The following is a 21,440-nucleotide window of genomic DNA, read 5'->3' as shown; positions in this document are numbered from 1 at the left end:
CTAATCTGACCAGTGGGAAGAATACTGAAACTAGGAGCACATAAGATTGGCAAGACCAGTTGGTGCTAATCGAGGATCATCAACTCTGGAACCCAACACTTGTGGTATTGTTTTATATAGGTTGAAGACTGTGATTAAAGGAATCGGTGGCGAGTCCAAGGACAAAAGAGATCAATCAAGCTTATCCAGAACACGCTGACATGCACGCTGCAGTCAACTGCTGGTTACGTTGAGAAAATACCAGCTCACCATCAGTATATTAGGCCCAATGTAATTAATCAGATCACTTTCCTATGCATATCTGAGCAGAACATGTCTAGATAACAAATCCACTAAATGCTTGAAAACGCATAGCTAGAGCCTGTCTCCATCATAAGACCTGACAAGTGACTGATATCCCAGACTACTCAAAAATCTGTTATCCAATAATGAAACAAATGACAAAAATTTGTTTTAAAAAATGGTTGAAATAGGCAGAAAGGATGAGGGATGGCCAGTGGATGTGATACATTCATGTGTGAAGAAGCTCCTTGACAAGGGATCATCAGATAAGAGATCATCAACCAAAATAGTGGTAATACGCTTGTGTCGACTGAAAATTGAGTCTAATGGAGACTAACAGAATACAGGAGCTGTTCATTATCTATATCAATGAGGAGACCAAGTTTAAAACAATACGGTTTTCAAACAATACCAGGTGGCAGTGGACTGTGAGAAGGGTGCAGAGGCTTCAGGAAAATGCACAGTCTTAGTGGATGAGTGAAAATAATTTGTCATCCATATTGGCAAAATAAATCAAATGGTGAAAATCTGAAAGGTGTTGGTGTTCGAAGGAACCATGGTGTCCTTATACATGAAGCAATGAAAGTTAATATCTAGGCGTAACAAGCAACAAAGACAAACTGTTTCGTGGATTGCTATTACAAGTCAGCCAGGCTTCATACATTAGGTGGCCTAGCCCTGCTCCTATCTCTTTTGTGTTAACCAAGAGCAAACCTCAACCCCTATTTATCATTTCTGTAATGATTTGCATCAAATTCCAAACAATACGTTACCTGTAAACAATGTTGAGCGAATGCAAGTAACCCAGTGCGCTGGCTATTTCTGCAGCATAAAATCTGGCTCTGTCTTCTGGGAAGCAACGCTCTCTTTGTAGGTGAAAAAACAACTAAAATCGTAAAGGGTAAGTACATTAAGTTGCCATCAAATACAGCTTGTCCATCTACCATGAAGAATAATCCCATTATACTGACGTCAAGATAATAGGCTGAACTTTCTAAATGGTCAACTAATTAATTATAGTTAAAATGGAAACTTTTCCACATGCATTAGATATATTGATTTTGCATAACTTACATTGCATTGTAACTTTAGCTTAATATACAATGTCCCAAGCTCCTTCAGAATTGCAAATCAGATAAGATGACTTTGTGCCAAAAGAAATAAAATCGGGCTTGATGGAAGTACTAAAGATAGACACAAAAGCCTGGAGTAACTCAGCAAGACAGGCAGCATCTCTGGAGCAAAGGAATTGGTGACGTTTTGGGTCGAGACCCTTCTTCAGGCTGAGTCAGGGGAAAGGAAAACGAGATATAGACTGTGATGTAGAGAGAGAGATATAGAACAAATGAATGAAAGATATACAAACAAAATAACAATGATAAAGGAAACAGACCATTGTGAGCTGTGTGCTAGGAGAACGAGTACAATGAGGCTCAACAAGATGACTTTGAAACTGGTACAACTTGGGTGGGGGAGGGATGGAGAGAGAGAGGGAATGCAAGGGTTACTTAAAGTTAGAGAAATCAGAGAAGTACTGTTGTGTTCCTTCTCTCCAGAGATGCTGCCTGTCCCACTGAGTTATTCCAGCATTTTGTGTTTAACCAGGGGTCGCAGGTGAGTTAGCACCAGCCTCTCCAGGGACTGAGAGACTCTCTCAGAGATAAGGGGTGGGAGAGTTTGGTAATCAATTCCAGTGGTTAACTGCTGGGAAGCTGAAGACATGCCATCAAAGGTATAGAACATAAAATGGGAGATGCAGAAGACACAAGCGGGGAGAACTATGCAGAAGGTTGTAGGAGGTCACAGGGATGAGGAGCAAAAAGACAAGGAGGGATTTGAATAAAGAAAAGAGAATCTTTCAAGTGGAAGAAAATGGAAACTGATACTGTAAGCAAGAAGAGGTAGGAGGTGGATGGGACTTGATGCAAGCAATGACCAGCAGAACATTTTGATGAACCCCTCATTTTGGAAGGTAGAAAATAAAAGATGGGAAGTTGTCTTCTGCAGTTGTACAGGGCCCTGGTAAGACCACATCTGGAATATTGTATTCACTGGAATTTAGAAGGATGAGAGGGGATCTTATAGAAACATATAAAATTATAAAAGGACTGGACAAGTTAGATGCAGGAAAAATGTTCCCAATGTTGGGCAAGTCCAGAACCTGGGGCTAGAATAAAGGGGAGGCCATTTAAAACTGAGGTGAGAAAAAAAAAATTCACCCAGAGAGTTGTGAATTTGTGGAATTCTCTGCCACAGAGGGCAGTGGAAGCCAAATCACTGGATGGATTTAAGAGAGAGTTAGATAGAGCTCTAGGGGCTAGTGGAATCAAGGGATATGGGGAGAAGGCAGGCACAGGGTATTGATTGGGGACGATCAGCCATGATCACAATGAAGGGCGGGGCTGGCTCGAAGGGCCAAATGGCCTCCCCCTGCACCTATTTTCTATGTTTCTATGTTTCTTAGTATCATCTTTGTGGGAATTACATTTTATGTAGTAGGTAAAAAGGTCCCTGGTAAATGTTTAAAAGTTAAGGAGTTTTAGGTCAAAACCATCAGTGGACAAATGGACAAGTTAACCAGCTGAGGTTACTTGCACTCACAGGGTGAGTTTCTCATTTTACAGGAAATCGCACCTGTACTTCTGCCCACCATTTTAGAACAACATTAGTAGAGAGCTTGGAACAGATTGCCTACAACCATTTTACATTCGATGATTTTGCGAAGAGAAAACAAAGTGCAAAACAGACAAATCAAAATAAATGGAAAGCACATCAGATCTAGTTACAAATGTGGTGAGTTAGTAGTTCTCCATTTGTCAGTTATTGGTTTTTCACTTCAGTATCAGTGCCAATTTCCACAAGATAAAACATACCAAAATCTGTTTCTGTTAATGTGCAAAGAAAATCACAATTCAGTGACAACTGCTTGTAGCTGCCTATCAGTTCAAATAAAATACTAACCTCTCCGCCATTAATAAAATCCAGAACAAAGTAGAGCTTGTCTGTGGTTTGGAATGAATAATGAAGTCCAACCAGGAAGGGATGTTTTGCATTCTTCAGCAGCACGTTACGCTCAGCCATAATATGCCTTTGCTGCATTAAGAAAACATTTTAAGTACTGGTGAAACACTCCGAAAACAAGAAACTACCAAAAGACATTGATGGCAATATGTCTAATTTTTAACGTTACCTCTTTCTTCTTTAGGATTACTCTCTTATGCAAGACCTTGATAGCATAAAGTTTACCATCAGCTTTGTGTTTTGCAAGTAGAACCTAACAAAAATAAGTTTATAATAATGAACTAGATGATTCACTCTTAATGAAGGAAAGTGGCAGCACACTACATTTCTGAAGAAACAAAGTTCATGGAGAAACAAGCTGAAAACTGTTGAATATTTTTAAACGTTACCTTGCCAAAGCTCCCTTTACCAATGAGCTTCAAGAAAACAAAGTCTGTTGGCTTCGCTCTGAAATACCCCAAGAAAAAACAAAAATCTGCATTAACAATATTGAGTTAAAATACACAATGAATACAAATTGAATATACATTCAATTGCAATATTAAATTTACCAAAACAACTCAATTACTCTATTCTCCTGTTGATCTTTGTTTTAATTACAATAAAAATGTAATTTTAAATAACTATGAGTCTAAAGCACTCACTGTGGATTTCCTGAGGCACCAAGATAAATACTTTCAGAGGTAGAATGTTGCTATTGACAAAGAAAAGCATTTTAGATTTCAGGCATGACAATGAATTGTCTCATTACAGAAACCCACTTGCCAGTCTCCGAGGTGACGTGCAGTTTAAAACAAAAATAACTTCTCTCTAGGTACTGTACCATGTGACCAGGCTTTTCATCTTCATCTTCCGATGGATCAGACTGATTCTTTGGGTTATCCATATGAAGAAATGCTCGAACATCAAGACTAAAAAAACCACAATAATTATATTCAATTACAGTTTCTTTAATGCACTAGAGAAGTTCTTTTTTAAGCTGGAAGAAAGAAAAAGACTAAAGAATCAATAAAACAAACAATAGTCAAAAAAGAGAGAGCTGGTTCATCTACTCAAATCTTACAAAAGGTAAGCAATTTAGCAGTTAACATTAGCACCATTAATGGGGTCTCCTGGACTTGTGTTGATCCCTTTATGGATGATTTTCCTCATTTTGCCCCCTTATTTTATCCTTGTTTTACTGAATGTATGCTTCTTCGTGGCTGAAGAATTCCAGGCATCATAGATATGGGCTATCCAAAATTATCTTCTGCCTGCCATTTTTGTATGTCATGAGGTATCTCTAAATACATTCACAAATTTATTTATTGCTGGATTACAATATGTTAGGAGTTTTACCAGATTTGAGTATTGTTGCGTCTTTTTAAGTGTATGAATTCCAATGCACTCACTTTCACAGCTGTTGCACATTCACAAGACTAGAAACCAATGCAAGACTTTACAACCACAACAGAGTGGTAGTTCATCTACATTAAATGGGTGCAAGGAAGAAACTGTTGTTCAGATTAGCCAGAGTAACTTGAATACGATGGTTCTCAAGGCCATACTAGCCTATTTCTAATTACAGGGAGGAAATTAAAAGAGCAATGATTCCAGCTTTGCCCAAGCGCTGGTTTCTGACTTAAGCATTCCTTTGCCAACCATTCTCTGGAAAATACTTACACTTCACTGAATAATGGATTTGATATTATTTTCTGAATAAATTCATTCAATCCTGCTCTTCTTTGCTTGATAAAAGCTGTTTAAAAAAGAGTACAAGTTGAAAGAATTGTTCTCCTTCCACTCTTGATGTAAATGTGATTACAAAAATCTTTATTAGAAAACTACAAAGCAAAATTAATTTATTTAAACTGGACTTTGGTGGTGACAGGACTTCAGTGAGGTAAGGGGAAAGCCACAACTTTACATTTAAAAGAAAATACAATAACATTTGGAACACCATGTTTAAATCTGGCTAATCATGTTTTAAAACTGCTAGCAAGTCTGAGATATTCAGGCTGGTAGGGTCCATGGTTTTCGTTTCTCCACCTTAAAAGAGGTCCAATATTTATAATTTATTGTATTACTATAGTTGAAACAAGCTTCTTTAATCTAGTTTAGTGATGAGACAAAATTATAAAGTACAGATAGTCAGTTGATAACTTAATTTAGTTAGTTAATAATTTATAACAGCATAGCAAACTAGGCGATGGCTTGCAGATGTAGTATTTGGGACTTGACAGAAAGTACTCGTGCAAACAACCAAATTTACCCCCTCAAGGAACTTCAGCACAGAGATGGTGAGCTGGAGTCTGGGATCTAGCAATGCTCCAGAGAGTTTAAAGTTACCTGGACACCTCTTGTTCCATGAGGCAGTCACGGCCCCTCGGATTAAGTACTGTAGAATTAGTCAATCAAGAGGAATGGAAGGTGTGACTACAGTAAAATAAGTATGAGGATCTTGAAAGCAGCATTGGAAAGCCTCAGGCCTTCATTAGTCAAATACGTGCAAAATTTGTGTGGACTAGAGCAGAAATTGCAGAGGGGATTAAAAATCTGACCGCAGCAGATTAAGCGACATGCTATTCTTTATCCTCACAAGCAAAAGTCCGGAAAGATGTGTTGCATGCTTGTGGACAAGATTAACAATATCCCAGTACTGGAGAAAAACCTGGAGAGGTAAAGTGAGAGGATAGATCCAACTGTTGTATTTCACATGAAATCCATCAACATAGGCTAAGGAGGTTGTTCTGCTGGAATAGTAATGAGCAGCTCAACAAAATTATAAACCAGAACCACAACCCGAGCCAAGTGCACATTTGTGCAGGGCAAATATAATCTGACCAGAATGTGTGGTATTAAGATTAGTATGGAAGAAATGGGCTTCAAGGGGGACTGGCAGAACACTGCAGAATGTGGGAACTATTCCATCTGACTGGTTTATCTCCAATTGAGCTGAAACCAAAGCTCAGAAGATTTGAATAAAACAGGTCGGTTGATTAGACAGTTTGGGTGAATTCAAGTAGGGGCTAATTTGGGAAATTAGACAGAAAGGTAATACAAGGTTTTCAAAATGGGTATTGATAACAAGAATCAGTAAAAAGGAGACCGAGTATACAATCAAAAGAGCATACTAATCACAGGGGAAGAAAGGTAAACAGAAATAAATAAGGCTTCATTATCTGAATGCACAGAGCATTCATAACAAGAAAGATAAGAAGCCACAAGGAGAAACATTTATCTATACTAAAACTCTCATTTATTTGTTTGTTCCTGAACTACAGCCAAAAATGTACACGATAGCGCAACAATTTTAGGCCCACCTCACTCACCTTTGGTGCTAATGGAAGTTTCATTGAAATCAGTGTTATATTTTTAAAGTTATTCACATTTTAAAGTTTAAAACTATCTCCTGGGGAGGGTGGAGGGAGAGGGGGTGGATTGAGGGGGAAGGGGGGTGAGAGAGGGGAGGGGGGAGTTATCGCCTAGGGAGGGAGGGGGTGGAGGAAGAGGGGGAGGGAGGGGGAGGAGGAAGGATAAGGAGAGTTGAGGGGGATGGAGTGGGGGGGAAGGAGGGGGGAGGGGGAGGGGGGGGGAAGGAGAAGGGGGGAGGGGAGGGGAGGGAGGAGAGGGTACTGCACCAATGCAGGAGAGGTTTGGGCCCAACAGGTCCACTTGGTCTAGTGGTCTAATAATTATGACAGAGATGAATTTACAAATGACCAAGATTGGGAGATAAATATTCCTGGTACTCTAAAACAGGCAAAAACAATATAGGAAATGGGATAGCTCTGGCAATAAAGGAAAGGGTGAAAGAGAGAAAGGGTGCACAGAAAAATCAAATGATAGAATCAATTTGCATGGTGCTAAGAAACACCTAAGGGCAGAAAACATTGATGGGAGTTGCCTACATGCCCCAAACAGTGGTAGGGTACAGGATCAATCCAGAAATTAGAGAATAAGAATAATAGGATAATTATTATTGAAGGGGAAGCATTAATGTATAAATAAACTGCACAAATCTAATCAGCAATAGTACAGTGCAGGATGAATTTATGTGGTGTTTATGACATGGTATTCAAATTTGTTCAGGACTACTGGGGAAAGGTTATTTTAGTAATGATACACGCAATAAATGAGGATTACTTTGTAATTTTGTAGGGAAGAGGCCTTTAAGAAATTGATCATGAAGTAATAGAATTATAAGAAATAATTTAATGCAATTGAAAAGCAGTCTTAATTCTAAGCAAAGCAAGAAGGCACACGTTATTGCTGACAGATTTATAAAATTACATTAAAAACATTTGACTGTAAACAAGCAATGACAAACATTTAAAGAATTAAATGCAGTTTAAAGCAAATATGTCAATTTAAGACCCGAAGCCCAACAGGTAAATGGTCCCAACTGCAGTTAACAGGAGAACCTATTTTTGAAAGTAGTGGGTGATCAATGGATAAACCTTTTATAGTTGTCACAAAGAGCAAAAAAATAATGGGTAGGGGAAAATTCCAATTTTAGCAAAAAAACAGACATCAATAAGGAAAGAGAAATCAGAAATGAGAATAATGTAGCAAAGGCATGTGATTAGAGTGAAAAAACTGCAATGGACATTTAAAAAGAAAGATAAGCAAAAGCTACTGCACGTCCATTACCGATTGAGATAAGAGAAATTATATTGGGAAATAAGGAACACACACACACTCTTTGCACATCCCCAATCCTTTCCACTCGTCAATTTAATTTCATGTTTCATGGATTTTGTGTTTTTATGACTGTTGGCAGATCAATTTCTCTCCTGGGATAAATAAAGTTCTATCGTATCGTATCGTATTAAATTAAAATCAATGGCCCTGCCTCTCCAGAGAACTCGAGGTTAAATCATTGAAAATATTCAAGGTTGACATAGACTTTCGATCTAAAGCGATTGTAATGATTAGCGTACACCATGATTAATTAAAATATCCTACCTTGTGGCTCTCTCCTTGGGTAAGAGTCATACGGCACAGAAACAGGCGCTTTTTCCCAACCATAATGCTAACCTACACTAACCCCATTTTGGGCAAATATCCCTGTTTTGTTCCTATCCAAGACCCTGTTCAAATGCCTTTTAAACACTATCATTGAATTTGTTTCTACCACTTACTCTAACAGCACATCCCATTTAATCATCACCCTCTGTGTGGAAAAACTTGCCCCTCAAATGTCCTTTAAACTTTTCCGCACTCATCTTAAACTTATGCCAATGGTTTCAGACTCCATCATCCTAGGAAAATGACTATGACCAACCACTCAAGCTATTACCCTCATTATTTCATGAACCTTAATAAGGTCACCCATCAGCCTCCTATGTTCCATTGTGAATAAATGATCCTCATAATTAAAACCTTCAAACACCAAACACTCCATTCCAGGCAACATCTTGGTGAATCTCTTCTGCATTCTAATGCAACTGCATCCTTCCTGTAGTGTGGCAACTAAACCTCGACACAATAGTCCAAATTAGGTACAGCTGCAGAATAACATCCTGACCCTTTTACTCCATGACATGGTCTGTGAAGGCAAGCATGCAGAGTACCTTCTTCATCACCTTTCCACAGGTGTCGCCATTTTGAGCATCAAGGATATTCAGGGATAAATTATAGAGCCTGTCCTTGTAACTCAAGTCCTCCTGACCCAGCAACATCCTCAATCTCCTCTGCACCATTACATCTTTCCTATAACAAGTGACCAAGACTGGTCCTGGGGTCAGAATGATGTATGGATACAAAATACACTATTATTCAACACTAATAACTGCATTGCACCAATTCTTTTCAATTCCTCTATAAGCTGTACTGAGTGCAAATTGGGTTGTCAGCCTAATACCAAGTAGGTATGTTCTTTTGGCACAGGGTGGAAAATAAAGAATGTTGTTGTTATAGAGTTCCAAATCATCGGGAAGGACCTTGGAGTCGAAGCAGATTTTTATTCAGATGGTCTGGACTGGATCCAAACACAGACCCAGAAATAAACAATCACTCTTGCAAATGGCCATCTTCTTGATTTCTGCTCTGAAGGAATTTTCTTCTAACAACCCTCCTGCAATTTGCTTTTATTTTAAAATATATAAACTATGCATCCATTTTTGTTTTAAGAGGTCATCCAAGAAGATGATATAATAAAATGCACCTAGTATTTATAGTGAGTTTTCAATGCATCTATATGCTAAAACTCTCGTTTGTTTGTTTGTTTGTTCCTGAACTACAGCCAAAACGGTACACGATAGCACGACAATTTTAGGCCCACCTTACTCACCGTCGTCCCTTTGGTGCTAATGGAAGAAGTTTCATTGAAATCGGTGTTATATTTTTTAAGTTATTCACATTTGTAAGTTTAAATCTATCTCCTAAGGGGGGGGAAGAGGGAGGATAAAGGGGGAGAGGGAGGGAAGGGGAAGAGGAAGGATAAGGGGGAGGGAGGGAAGGAGAAGAGGAAAGATAAGGGGGTAGGAGGAGGGGAAGAGGGAGGATAAGGGGAGGGGGGAAAGAGGGGAAGGGGGGTGAGGGGGGAAGGGGGGTGAGGAGGAGAGGGTGCTGCACCAATGCAGGTGAAGTTTGGGCCCAACGGATCCACTTGGTCTAGTAATAAACTAAATGAAGGTTCTGCAAACAAAGAACTGTGGATTGTCATGGTATAATTAAAGACTGCAAGCGGAACAGCTAAAATTTGATCTCATGTTATACAATGGAATTACAAAGTCATTCTCAAGTCGAAATACATATGACAAGTAGTAGAAAGAAGGAGTTGAAAATGCTGGTTTACAAAAAAAAAGACAATGCTGGAGTAATTCAACGGGTCAAACAGCATCCCAGGTGAAATGGATAGGTGATGTTTCGGGTTGAAGAAGGGTCCCGACTCTTATTACTTTTTATAAAAAAGCTTTAAAGAGCTTTGCAGCTTCCGTCTATGCATGGTCATATGATCACGATGCCGAGTTCAATGTCTTCTACAAATGGATTTTAATTACATTTAAAATGAATGAGTAAACTTTGCTGAAAAGGGAAAATACATAAGAGAAACAGCTAGCTTCAGAAGAATTTAACCCCTTCCTGGATAAATTGAAAGAAAAAAAAACATTACATTCTTTCTTTTTGGTATCCATCATGGAGACTAAACAATTAACTGTATGTCTTTTTTGTAAACCAACATCCACAGTTGCTTGTGGTAGGCATCTCTCCAGAGATGCTGTCTGTCCCGCTGAGTTACTCCAGCATTTTGTGTCTATCCGCAGTTCCTTTTTTCTATCAATTAGGATAGTGAAGGAAAGGGAGTATTTGCAAATCGTTTGCAATAATAAATTTAAGTTCATGCACAAAGCAGCCATCTAACCGAAGTAGATACTTCATGCGAGCTGACAACTGAGAAAAGTCGAATGCTGCTGACATTGAGACATCCCATTGTTGACCATTCAATCCAGTACATGGAAAAAAAAACAGTAGTTACAGAGCATGTATCATTTTGTACTACTACATTGTGATAATTATTGTAATTGGCAATATTATGTGAGTGAACCAATAGAATACATCAAATCCTTAACTTGTTGGGTAATCTATCATTTTTGAAAAAAGCTAAGACTTTACACATATTGCCGGACCACAGTTGTTTCTAAACAAGTATCCTGTTTACACTGCCATACGTTGCTGGAAATACAATGAAGCAGTAACAGCTTTAAGTTAATATTTGACAATCAATATTTATTTCAGTACACCAAATTCCTGTACTATTAACATTGTTCGAACTGATTCAAAAAGCTCTATTGTTGAATCTCTCAACTTTTTATACTAAAAATGAAATGGTACATTTAGATCTATTCTAGATAAATGTACCATTTACGAAATTCCTGCAAGAGGGAAGAGACACAGTAAACAAACCAATGACTACAAAACATTACAAGCAAGTTCAACTGTAATTTAAAAAAAAAATATATATATATATATATATATATAAATGATTACCTGGTTCAAAATTGTCTCCAAATATTCTTTTAGCAGGAAGCTTCAAGGGAAATTGAGGGTACTGTTTTTTTAGCTGTTAAAGACAGAAAAGTAATTGTATTAGTTCTTGTTTGTAAGAAATCAATTTTTTTTTTCCTCGCAGAGAATTCATGAAAAAGAATACTGGGAACCTGTTTCCAACCAAATTAGACAAAGTGATGATTGGATCTGGCAGTTTTTCTCGTGGATAAGCTTGTGCTGCAGAACATGGTTAAAGTAGTGGTTTGCTATTTTTGAAAGTATTTCTCCTGTGTTGACAAAGCAACTGACTTCCGATTTTGGGAATTAAACTTTGCTTCCATCTTTGAAACGATATTCTATGAGGATCATTTCTCTCTCTACTTTGCAACTTTCTGCAATAAAGTTGGCCTTTTAAATATGACTTTTGGGTTAAATACCAACCTGTACCCTGATGGCATGGATCTCACAATTTATTTTCTGGCGCTTTCAATGTTTGTTCACCTTCTCCATACCCAACTTTTGTTACTCACTAATTCTTTGACCACTTGCATTCCCCCTATTCCATACAATCTCTCCTGTCATCTACCCTCTTGTATATTTCCTCCTTTTGTTCCACACCTCCAGGTTTTCCCTGCACCAAAATACTTTTATTTGTAACATTTCTGAGATGAGCATATGTTAATGAACTCAACTTGACCTGTTTCTGATGAAAGATCAATATGAAAAGTCAATTCTTTCTCTCCACAAATGCTGACTGACCCGAGTTGTTTCCAGCAATATTTTTTTGAATGACTAATTTTTGACTTGTTAATCTTGGTGAAGAAATAATGTTCACTTAGAAATGGGAAGAACCCACATTTTCACATTTCTAGAACTTTTCAAAAAAATGCAAACAGCATTTTGGTTAAATCTAATTTGATATTTGTGTAATATTATTGCCCACTGAAGTTTCCAACAAAATCAGAAAGTTCAGGATTTGGGCTTGCAATCTTAAAAATAATTATGCTTACTACGAATTTACAATAATTACAATTTATGCCTGTCACTAATCAATTCTGGGTCATTCATACTTACAGTGAAGAAAATATGGACACGTCAGCAACAAATACTTTCAGAATCCAAAAGCAAAGTTAATATTTCAGGTCAATGTCTTTTTACCAGTTCTGATGAAAGGTCATCTATGTGGAATGTGACCCATTTTTCTCTCTGCACAGATGCTGCTGTAAGTGCTGAGTATTCCAGCTTCTTTCTGGCTGTATTTTTTTTAATGGTAGAATCAGGAATGCTGAAAGCTGTGGCAAGACCTGTTACTTTTCTCTCTTCATCTTGATAAAAACAATTGAACTCAGCTATACTCACTTTGAATTAAAGTTAATTTTTTCCTTATGAAATCAGTTCAGACTTGTGTTGTCTATTTGAAGGTCCTTATAATGGGCAATATCTATAAAATAAAACTGCAGGTTCAATGATAATCTGAGGTAAATATTCACAGCAGAGAACGTGCTGACTGTTGATTAAAGCCAATTACATAATGGTATTAACTAAGCAAATATGCCAATTGCAAGAACTGAATGTCCATTCTCGAAAGATAAAACAGATCAAGTTTAATTTTGAAGTTCACATAGTACTTGGATAGTGTGCATGCTGCCTGAAGATAAACGGGAATAAAATACTATTGTGCACACTCAACACACAGAGAAAATAACTTACTGCGTTGTACAATTTGTCAAACTCCGCATAACGTCTCAAGACAAACCATTCATTCCTACCGACTCGCACCAGCACTTTGTAAACCTGTAGGAAAGAATAGTTACGGATGGAAATCAATTTTTAAATATTATGCAGACAAACCAACTCATCAACGTGTAACATTTTTCTAATCTTTGTTCAGTGAACATTTCACTTACATGTTTTGCTTGTACAATGTGTGGATATTTTTGAATGCTGAGAAACTATATTCACCACCCTGGTACTATTCTCTTCACTCTATCTTCTGTACTCGTGTTTAGCTTAATTGTAATTATGTACAGTATTTTCTGATTTAATAGAATAGCATGCAAACAAAAGCTTTTCACTGTTCCTCAGTAAACATGATAATAAACCTAAATTTTACCCAAGACACGTGGCAGTAACGCCATGTGTATTCTAACCAATCCAACCAATGATTAAATAGTAATCACTTTACGCAAATCAAATCTTATTTCTTTCTAAAAACAAGAATCTAATTAATGACACTCCCAGAAACTATATACTCCTGCTGATTTTGCTCACGATCCTGCTTAAAAGAGTCATAGAGTGATAGAGGCAGTCAAAAAGTTGCCCCGCAGGTTCCAATTAAATCTTTCCCCCCTCACCTTACCCATGTCCTCTGGATCTCGATTACCCTAGTCTGGGCAAAAGACTCTTTGCTTATACCCAAACTATTTCTCTCATGATTTTGTACACCTCTCTAAGATCACTCCTCATCCTCCTGCGCTCGAAGGAATAAAGTCCTAGCCCGCTCAACCTCTCCCTATAGCTCAGACACTAGAGTCCTGGCAACATCCTCGTAAATCTTCTCTGCACCCATTACGGCTTGACAACATCTTTCCTATAACATGGTGCCCAAAACTGAACATAATACTCTAAATGTGCCCTCACTAACGTCTAATATAACTGCAACATGACCTTCCAACTTTTACACTCAATACTCTGACTGATGAAGGCCAATGAGCTGAAAGCCTTTTTGACCCCCCCCCCCCCACCCGTTATCTACTTATGACACCACTTTCAAGGAACTATATCGCTGCACTCTTTTATCCCTCTGTTCAATAATAATTCCCAGAGCCCTACTATTCACGGTGTAGGTCCTGCACATGTTAGACTTCCCAAAATGCAGCACCTCACATTTTTCTGTGTTAAATTCCATCAACCATTCCTCAGCCCACCTGCCCAAACCGATCAAGGTCCTGCTGCACTTTTTGACATCCACCTTCACTTTCTACAATACCACCCACTTTTGTGTCATCTGCAAATTTGCTAATCATGCCATGCAACACCACTCTCTGCTTCATTCCATGGACATTTTTCTATAAATCCAGATAGCTCTTCACAAATCCCGTGCGATAATAAGATCATAAGTGATAGGAACAGAATTTGGCCATTCGGCCCATCAAGCCTGCTCTGCCTTTCAATCATGGCTGATCTATCTCTCTCTCTGAACCCCATTCCCCAACCTTCTCCCCATAACCTCTGACACCCATACTAATCAAGAATCTATTTCTGCCATATCCATTGATTTGGCTTCCACAGCCTTCTGTGGCAAAGAATTCCTCAGATTCACCACCTTCACCTTCTGACTAAAGAAATTCCTCCTCATCTCCTTCCTAAATGAACGTCCTTTAATTCTGAGGCTATGACCTCTAGTCCTAGACTCTCCCACTAGTGGAAACATCCTCTCCACATCCACTCTATCCAAGCCTTTCACTATTCTGTATGTTTCAATGAGGTCCTCCCTCATTCTTCTAACCTCTTCTAACAATCTAACCTTCCAGGCCAACCTATCATGCAGAACATTATCAAATGCAAATCCCAAGTTGAGATCTCAGCTTCACATCCACTTCACTATCAAATGTAGTACTTACATTTCAATCAAGTCTGTCTAAATTGTCATTAAACCCATCAATAAAGATCCCATCTTTGTGCTTACATTATCAGTTCTAATTGATTTTACCAACTCTCTCACTGATATTCCCCCCGGTTCCATGTTGCATTGACTCCAACTTTCCTGGAATATCGCTGTTCAGATCCTGTACTAGGTTCCTGAGTACACGTCTCCTGTCATCATGACCTTTCCAAGATGTCACTCCTTGGCATTCTTCATAATTTGATATCCCAGTGTAATAATCTATTCCATATCTCCTATAAATTCTTTCTTTCCAGCTACTCCATTTGTCCAACCTCTTCATAAATTATATTGGTGTGGGGCAATATCAAAAATATGTTAATTGTGATTTAATACATGCCGCACATAATGTCTTAACAGAGTTCCAATAATTTCATCGAAAATAAAATAAACTGCTGCATGAACTCAGTGGATCAGGCAGCATCTGTGGAAGGAAATGGACAGACAATGTTTAAGTCCCAATGCAAAACATTTTCTGTCCATTTCTTCCCATAGGTGCTGCCTAATTGGCTGAGTTCCCCCAGCATTTTGTTTTTCACTCCAGATTCTGGCATCTGCAGTCCATTTAATTTTAACCTGGTTGACTTGGATCCGAACATATAGAAAGCTTAAAATTGATTGTTGGTGTGAAAATATTATTTTTACTAACACAGAACAAATCGATTGGGAAATACTCTCTACATCATAAGCTTCTATAAATTATTTAAATGCACAAGTCTACCTGTATTTGCTCAAAGCTTACAGCCATTTACTTCCATACTTACAGTGTAGCGTTTCTTTTTCTCACGGTGTTCATCAAAGCTGGGAATACTGACATTTGGGTATGTTGACTTTGAATTCATGTTTGCTCCTTCTCCAAAAGGTGTCAATGGTTGTTTCAAAACAGAAGAAATGGTAGGTCTTGAATTTTATGGGTGTTCCTTCAAATACAGTAACTCAGGAACACACCTCTCTGCATTTGCCATAGGACCTATAAAATAACAAAGCTATATTAGACTGTGGAAATGGTAGTAAAACTGACTTCATCCTTCTTTCGATTACAATGCATTTGAGATTATAAAACGATTCTACACAGCACCACAATTCAAGTTTTATTTTTTTGGTGTTTGCCCTTTCCTAACACAGGAAAACTGTAGCAGGGAATGAGCCATCAGACCCCACAAGCCTGCACCACCATGGCCGATCGACGCTGGCCTCAACTTCTCTTCTGCACCAGCTCCCCTTAACTCTCTTTTGCGCAATCTTCAAATTTTTAACTATATTCACCTTAAATGTATCTAATGATCTGGCTTCCACCACTCTTGGGGGAAAGAATTTGAGAAGGAGCAGAAAAATCTAAAGATTCTCTATCCTCAAAGAGGAAGTTTCTGCAACTCAGCTTTAAATGACGTCCCTTATTTTGTGGCTTTGAACTTCAACTTCTTTCATTTTGTCATGGGTACATGTAATCTATTATTTCTAGTCCGTGTGGTTTAACATATAACCCTATCAGATTAAAATGATTTTGATCATATTTCATACATGCAAGGCAACTGATCCACAGCTGCAGATGTTTTAAGAAATGCTCATTTTAATAGGCTGAAATGTGTTTTTTGAAGAACCAAGCCTTCCTTTTAAAAAGGAAATGAAAGTTATCTTGGCAACATTCCAAGCTTTTGAAATAATTCAGCTTAACTTTATTTTCATATCATGTAGTAGTAAGATAGAACTTTGTGGTAGTAAAGCAAAATGTAACTGCTTTTATTGGTTTGGTTTCACAATGTAACTTAAAGAAATGAGACATGCTGCTATCAGGCATAGTACTATTGCTCATTTATTGACTTGGCTTGCTTCTCATTCATTTTGGAAACAACCATTATTGGCTGATAGCATTGCCAAAAACTTGAGGACCTGCACTACAGGTTATTGAAAATGGAAGTGAACCCAACACAGCTCAGCGGTGCATACAACCCGACAGTGCGTTTCTGTAGGCCTGAAGAAGAAACCTTCAGCATTGGTCCAGTTGATCACGAAACCTCGCAAATCAAGAAAACTTTCCAAAAACAAAAATCAGGATATTTAACAAAACGTAAAAGTAAATGGCACTGATAGTAACACAGCAGAGCTACATATTTGAAACCTGGCATTGGATAGCCAATATAAAAGGGATCTAAACTTTGTTTAAAACAAGGTGTGTGTGCGCCTGAGCAGGTACTGTGGGGACATTAATGAAGCAAATGAATCTGAACCATTTAGCATGAATCACCCATACACTCCCACCAAAACATAAAGGAGATGTTTGATGAAACCATGGAGAAGGGCAATCTGCGCATGGTAAATATGGGTGCAGTATTAATTTCCCCTTTTCTGGGTTACTTCAGTTTTCATTGTGAAAAATACTTATGCCGCACATTTTTGGCAATAACGATCTGCTAATAATGGGTGGAAGCAAAAATTATACCAGAAACGAAATCAAATGTAAACCAGTCATTTTTAATTTATACCAACACTTTAAACTACTTTCTACAGGAAGAAAAATTCAAAAGCAGATAAATTCTGGTTCTATTCAGCAACTTTAAACTGGATCCCTTGATTTTATATGAAGGGTGTATTTAATTCAAGGGAGTTATATCTTAATTCAGTGTAACTTTTTTTAGGCACTAACTCAAAAACTTGGATACTTGCCATATAAAGTCCCATTTCCTTTCTAAAAGCAAACAATACTTTCTTTGAAAAGAAAGGCAAATAGAAAGATCAGAAATAATTATTTTGTTCAGGATGGTGAATGTATGGAATGGACTGCCGAGGAAGTTGAACTTTAGCTGATAATATCAGAAAGAAAATCAGTTAAAGGATCGAAGTTCATGAACCACAAATCTGATGTTTTTGAACACTGCGCATGCCAGATGAGCTGAAACTGGCTTTTCCTGTCCTGTACATTTGTAGGGCTGGATCATTAAAAATAAAAAGGAAGTGCTACTAAATTTGCAGAAGATGTTCATTCCAAGCATGACCCCAAGCTTCCAGTTGCATGCCATTTGAATTTTCTACCTCCTTCCTATTCAGACCTCTCCCAAACTGTTTCAGTGATATTTAGCATAAGATTGAGCAACAGAACTAAATTTTCAGATTGGGCACCTCATACCTTCTTTGACATAACAGGTCCAGATCTGGTGTTCACTGCCACTGCTTCAGGCAACTGACAATAATCTTACTTCCATCACAGAGCGGTAAATGGTCTTGTCAGATCTGCCTGATTCTGTGGAGAAATCAAGTCTTGACATCCCCACTATCATAGGGAAATGAAACAAGGATCCAGAATCCTAATGCATGATGCAAAAATATCTCACAGCATTTTTTGGGCCCTCAGTGGCTGGATTGTTCAAGCTAAGTGGGCCGATATTAAAATTGAGGTTAGCTCAGTGTTGACTGAAAAATTCTGGACACAGTTCAACAATTTCAGATCACAACCACCATTCCTTTCAACAGCTGTAGTTGATGGTTTGGTGTTCCTATCTACAACTCGCCTGGACCACATTTGATTTTGTAACTTGTCCCGTTATAGTGCACGTTTGTCCCCGTCAGCTGCTATCATTTAACTTGGTCTTTCATTCCATCACACACGTTCTCCATTGTTCTTTGCTTTCCTACTGGCAGTCTCTGAAATTGCTTAAAATCCATTGCATCTTTATCCTTTTCTAATTCACATGAGATTATGTTGTCTTCTCTCTGCAGATACTGCCTAACCTGAGTATTGTGTGTTTCGGATTTCAAACATCTGTAGCCTCATGATTTAGTAGAGATGTTACCATTGGAAAATAATGTTTATCATATTTTAGACATTGAAAGGAATGAAGATTATCAATACGAAATGATCACATAAAACTGATAGTTTCTCCAACTGTATTTGAGACAGAAATCCATTGAGAGATTGAAAGTTCTTTGTGGTTCTTTTCAGGTGAGCAATCTGCATACACTTTCATGCTGGAATCCGTATGATTGTACACAGGTAATCTGACGACTGTAACAGGTAACAAAGAGCAATAATTTCCATTACGTCAGTCTCAGTTAAAGGGAGCGTAATTAAAAAGGTACTTCGGAAATGTGAGCATGTTGGTGCAGTAGAATTTGATGGGAATAATCCTGGTTTTATTTCATTTTAAGTCAAACTCAAAGAATTATTGTTCAACGGCTATCCAAGTAGTCCACCTGCACACAAAACTTAGACCACATTCAGGCACATGCTAATAAAAGCCAATTTATATTTGTGCCGCACATATGCTGCACAATACCCATTTCTATCAGAACAGAATTAAGTGACAGTCACTGACATTACCATCATGAGACCCTGCCATCAACATCCTGGTCATCATCATTATCAGAAATTCAACTGGACTTGCCACATAAACATCAGAGCTGTAAAGAAGGTCAGATACTGGATATTCCATAATTAATGACCGTTTCAAACATTAACAAATCACAAGCCAGGCGCATGATGGAATATTGTCCAGTTACCTGGATGAGTAATCTGGAAGAACAAAGCATCGTGCATAATTGCCATCCCATTCTCTACCCTAAGCATTCATTCCCTCCACCACCAACATACTGTGGCTCCCAAGTGTATCGTCTACAAAATACAATGCATTTTCCTCTTTACACCTGAAAGCACTTCGCAAACCCACGTTCTCCACCACGAGGATGACAGGAACGACAGACATGGCCTCCACTGCCTGCAGGTTTACTCCAGTTCACACAAAATGTTGTCTTCGCGATCACTGATCTAATGTATGAAACTTCTTAGGAAACAGCACTGTACCTCTCTCAAGTTTAAGAAGATGGCTAATTGAAGGGAATTAGATGGGCAATAAATCTTTTCTTGACAGTGCTGCCAGCATTTTGCAAATAAAATTTAAAAGAAACCAACGTGGATTGGGAGAAAGATATTTTACGCATGATCTTGGTACCAAACATGCAGGTTGTCTGCACTGGCATCTAAGAAATATGAGATATAACTGCATACTGGTTAAAAAAAGTTGCATCTCTTGTTATTTTTTTAATACAAAAAATAGGCAACATCTTAAAGGCAAGGAGCACTGATCAGTGGCAGTGCTCATTTTTGTATTGAGCATTATGGTAGAAAGAAAATCTGTTGGTGGATAAATGCCATAAAGGAAGTAATAATAAAAATCCTACCACATTGTAAAAATGATTTTAGTAGTGTAAAGAAAAACAGATTCACTCGCTCATTCACACAAAGTTATAATGAACGCAAGCTACGCTGTATTTGTGACCTGTCTCTTCCAGCTGGGGACTTCCAATAAACCTGGTGCTTATATTTGAAGAGCACTGTACAAACTCAAACACTACCACGATAAGAACAACTTGGCATTTGGACAATGTTGTAAAACTTCCCAAGAACTTCACAGCGACACTATTGAACAAAATCTGATGTGAAGCCAAAAAACTTAAGGAAACCTTTATGGATAACGATAGGGCTGACCCACAAGTTAAAGTTTTAAATTGGGTCAAGTTTGTTCAAAAAAGTTTCCTCAGGCAATAGAGGGCCCTACAAGGGAGAGGGCAAAGCTTGACCTACTCTGAGAGAATTGGGCAAGGCAAGTGACTGAAGTGTCAGCTGGCGAGCCGTTTGGGACCAGCAACCATAGTACCATTTTCATTACAGTAATTACGCATTAGGACAGGGATGATCCACAAGTTAAATTGGGACAAGGACAACTTTAATGGTTTGGGCTGAAGCTTGGAAAATTTAATTGGGGTAGTTTACCTGTAGGCAAAGGGTTGGCCAGAAAGGAGGATGCTATTAAAAGTGTGATAATGAGAGATCAATGTATGCGGGTTGCTGTCAGAGTGAAGGACATGGCAGGAACCTTGGATGAAAAGAAAAACTGGGACTCTAGTCAGGAAAAAGGAGGCCTGGGTCAGCTGTAGGCAGATGGGATTGAGTGTATCCCTGGAGGTGTATCGGAGATTGAAGAGCATACTTAAGAAGGAAATCAGGAGGGCAAAAAGGTGCCATGAGATAGCTCTGGCAGAAATTATTGAGAAGATTCCAAAGAGATATAAGGATATAAAGAGAAAAAGGGTAACTGGAGTAAAAATATGGCTCGCAGAAAACAAAGTAGTCATCTATACATGAAGTCACAGACGATGGGCAAAGTCCTCAATAAATAATATTCTGTTTTACTGTGGAGAAAGATATGAGGACTAGGAAACTGGGGACAGTTAACGGAGACTGTCTTGAGAACAGTCCGTATTTCAGTCGAGGAGCTGCTGGATGTCCTAAGATTTATTATGACGATAGATAAATCTCCCAGGCCTAGTCAGGTGTATTCATGGACACTGTGGGAAGCTAGAAAAGAGGAGCCCTGGCTATTATTCAACATTAGACAGAGATGAGGTGCCAGAAGACTGAAGGATGAGTAATGTTGTGCCTCTATTTAAGGGCTGCAAAGAAAAACCTGGGAACTATAGACCAGTAAGACTAACATCTGTGGTATGA

General features: G+C 38.3%; 1 protein-coding gene across 11 annotated transcripts in view; it reads right to left on the bottom strand.

Annotated features, from left to right (window-relative positions):
- Nucleotides 1-21,440, bottom strand: part of sgk3 (serum/glucocorticoid regulated kinase family member 3) — an 85,944-nt gene that overhangs the window by 15,955 nt on the left and 48,549 nt on the right. For 10 of the 11 annotated variants that reach the window (XM_078398101.1, XM_078398108.1, XM_078398110.1 and 7 more), the window contains 10 exons: nt 15,706-15,911; nt 12,988-13,071; nt 11,278-11,350; nt 4,966-5,041; nt 4,127-4,214; nt 3,948-3,997; nt 3,693-3,750; nt 3,473-3,556; nt 3,244-3,375; nt 1,056-1,168 (listed from right to left, as the gene is read on the bottom strand). In XM_078398101.1, coding sequence (XP_078254227.1) covers nt 1,056-1,168; nt 3,244-3,375; nt 3,473-3,556; nt 3,693-3,750; nt 3,948-3,997; nt 4,127-4,214; nt 4,966-5,041; nt 11,278-11,350; nt 12,988-13,071; nt 15,706-15,783 — 836 coding nt within the window. In that variant the 5' untranslated portion in view covers nt 15,784-15,911. Of the gene's footprint in view, nt 1-1,055; nt 1,169-3,243; nt 3,376-3,472; nt 3,557-3,692; nt 3,751-3,947; nt 3,998-4,126; nt 4,215-4,965; nt 5,042-10,651; nt 10,698-11,277; nt 11,351-12,987; nt 13,072-15,705; nt 15,912-21,440 lie in introns of those variants that run through there. The other variant, XM_078398112.1, reaches the window with a different exon arrangement.

The sequence above is a fragment of the Rhinoraja longicauda genome, chromosome 4 (assembly GCF_053455715.1).
Source record: "Rhinoraja longicauda isolate Sanriku21f chromosome 4, sRhiLon1.1, whole genome shotgun sequence".
In the NCBI taxonomy this organism is placed as follows: Eukaryota; Metazoa; Chordata; class Chondrichthyes; order Rajiformes; family Arhynchobatidae; genus Rhinoraja; species Rhinoraja longicauda.
Note: the sequence above shows the minus strand (reverse complement) of the source record. Positions and strands in the feature narration are given on the sequence as shown.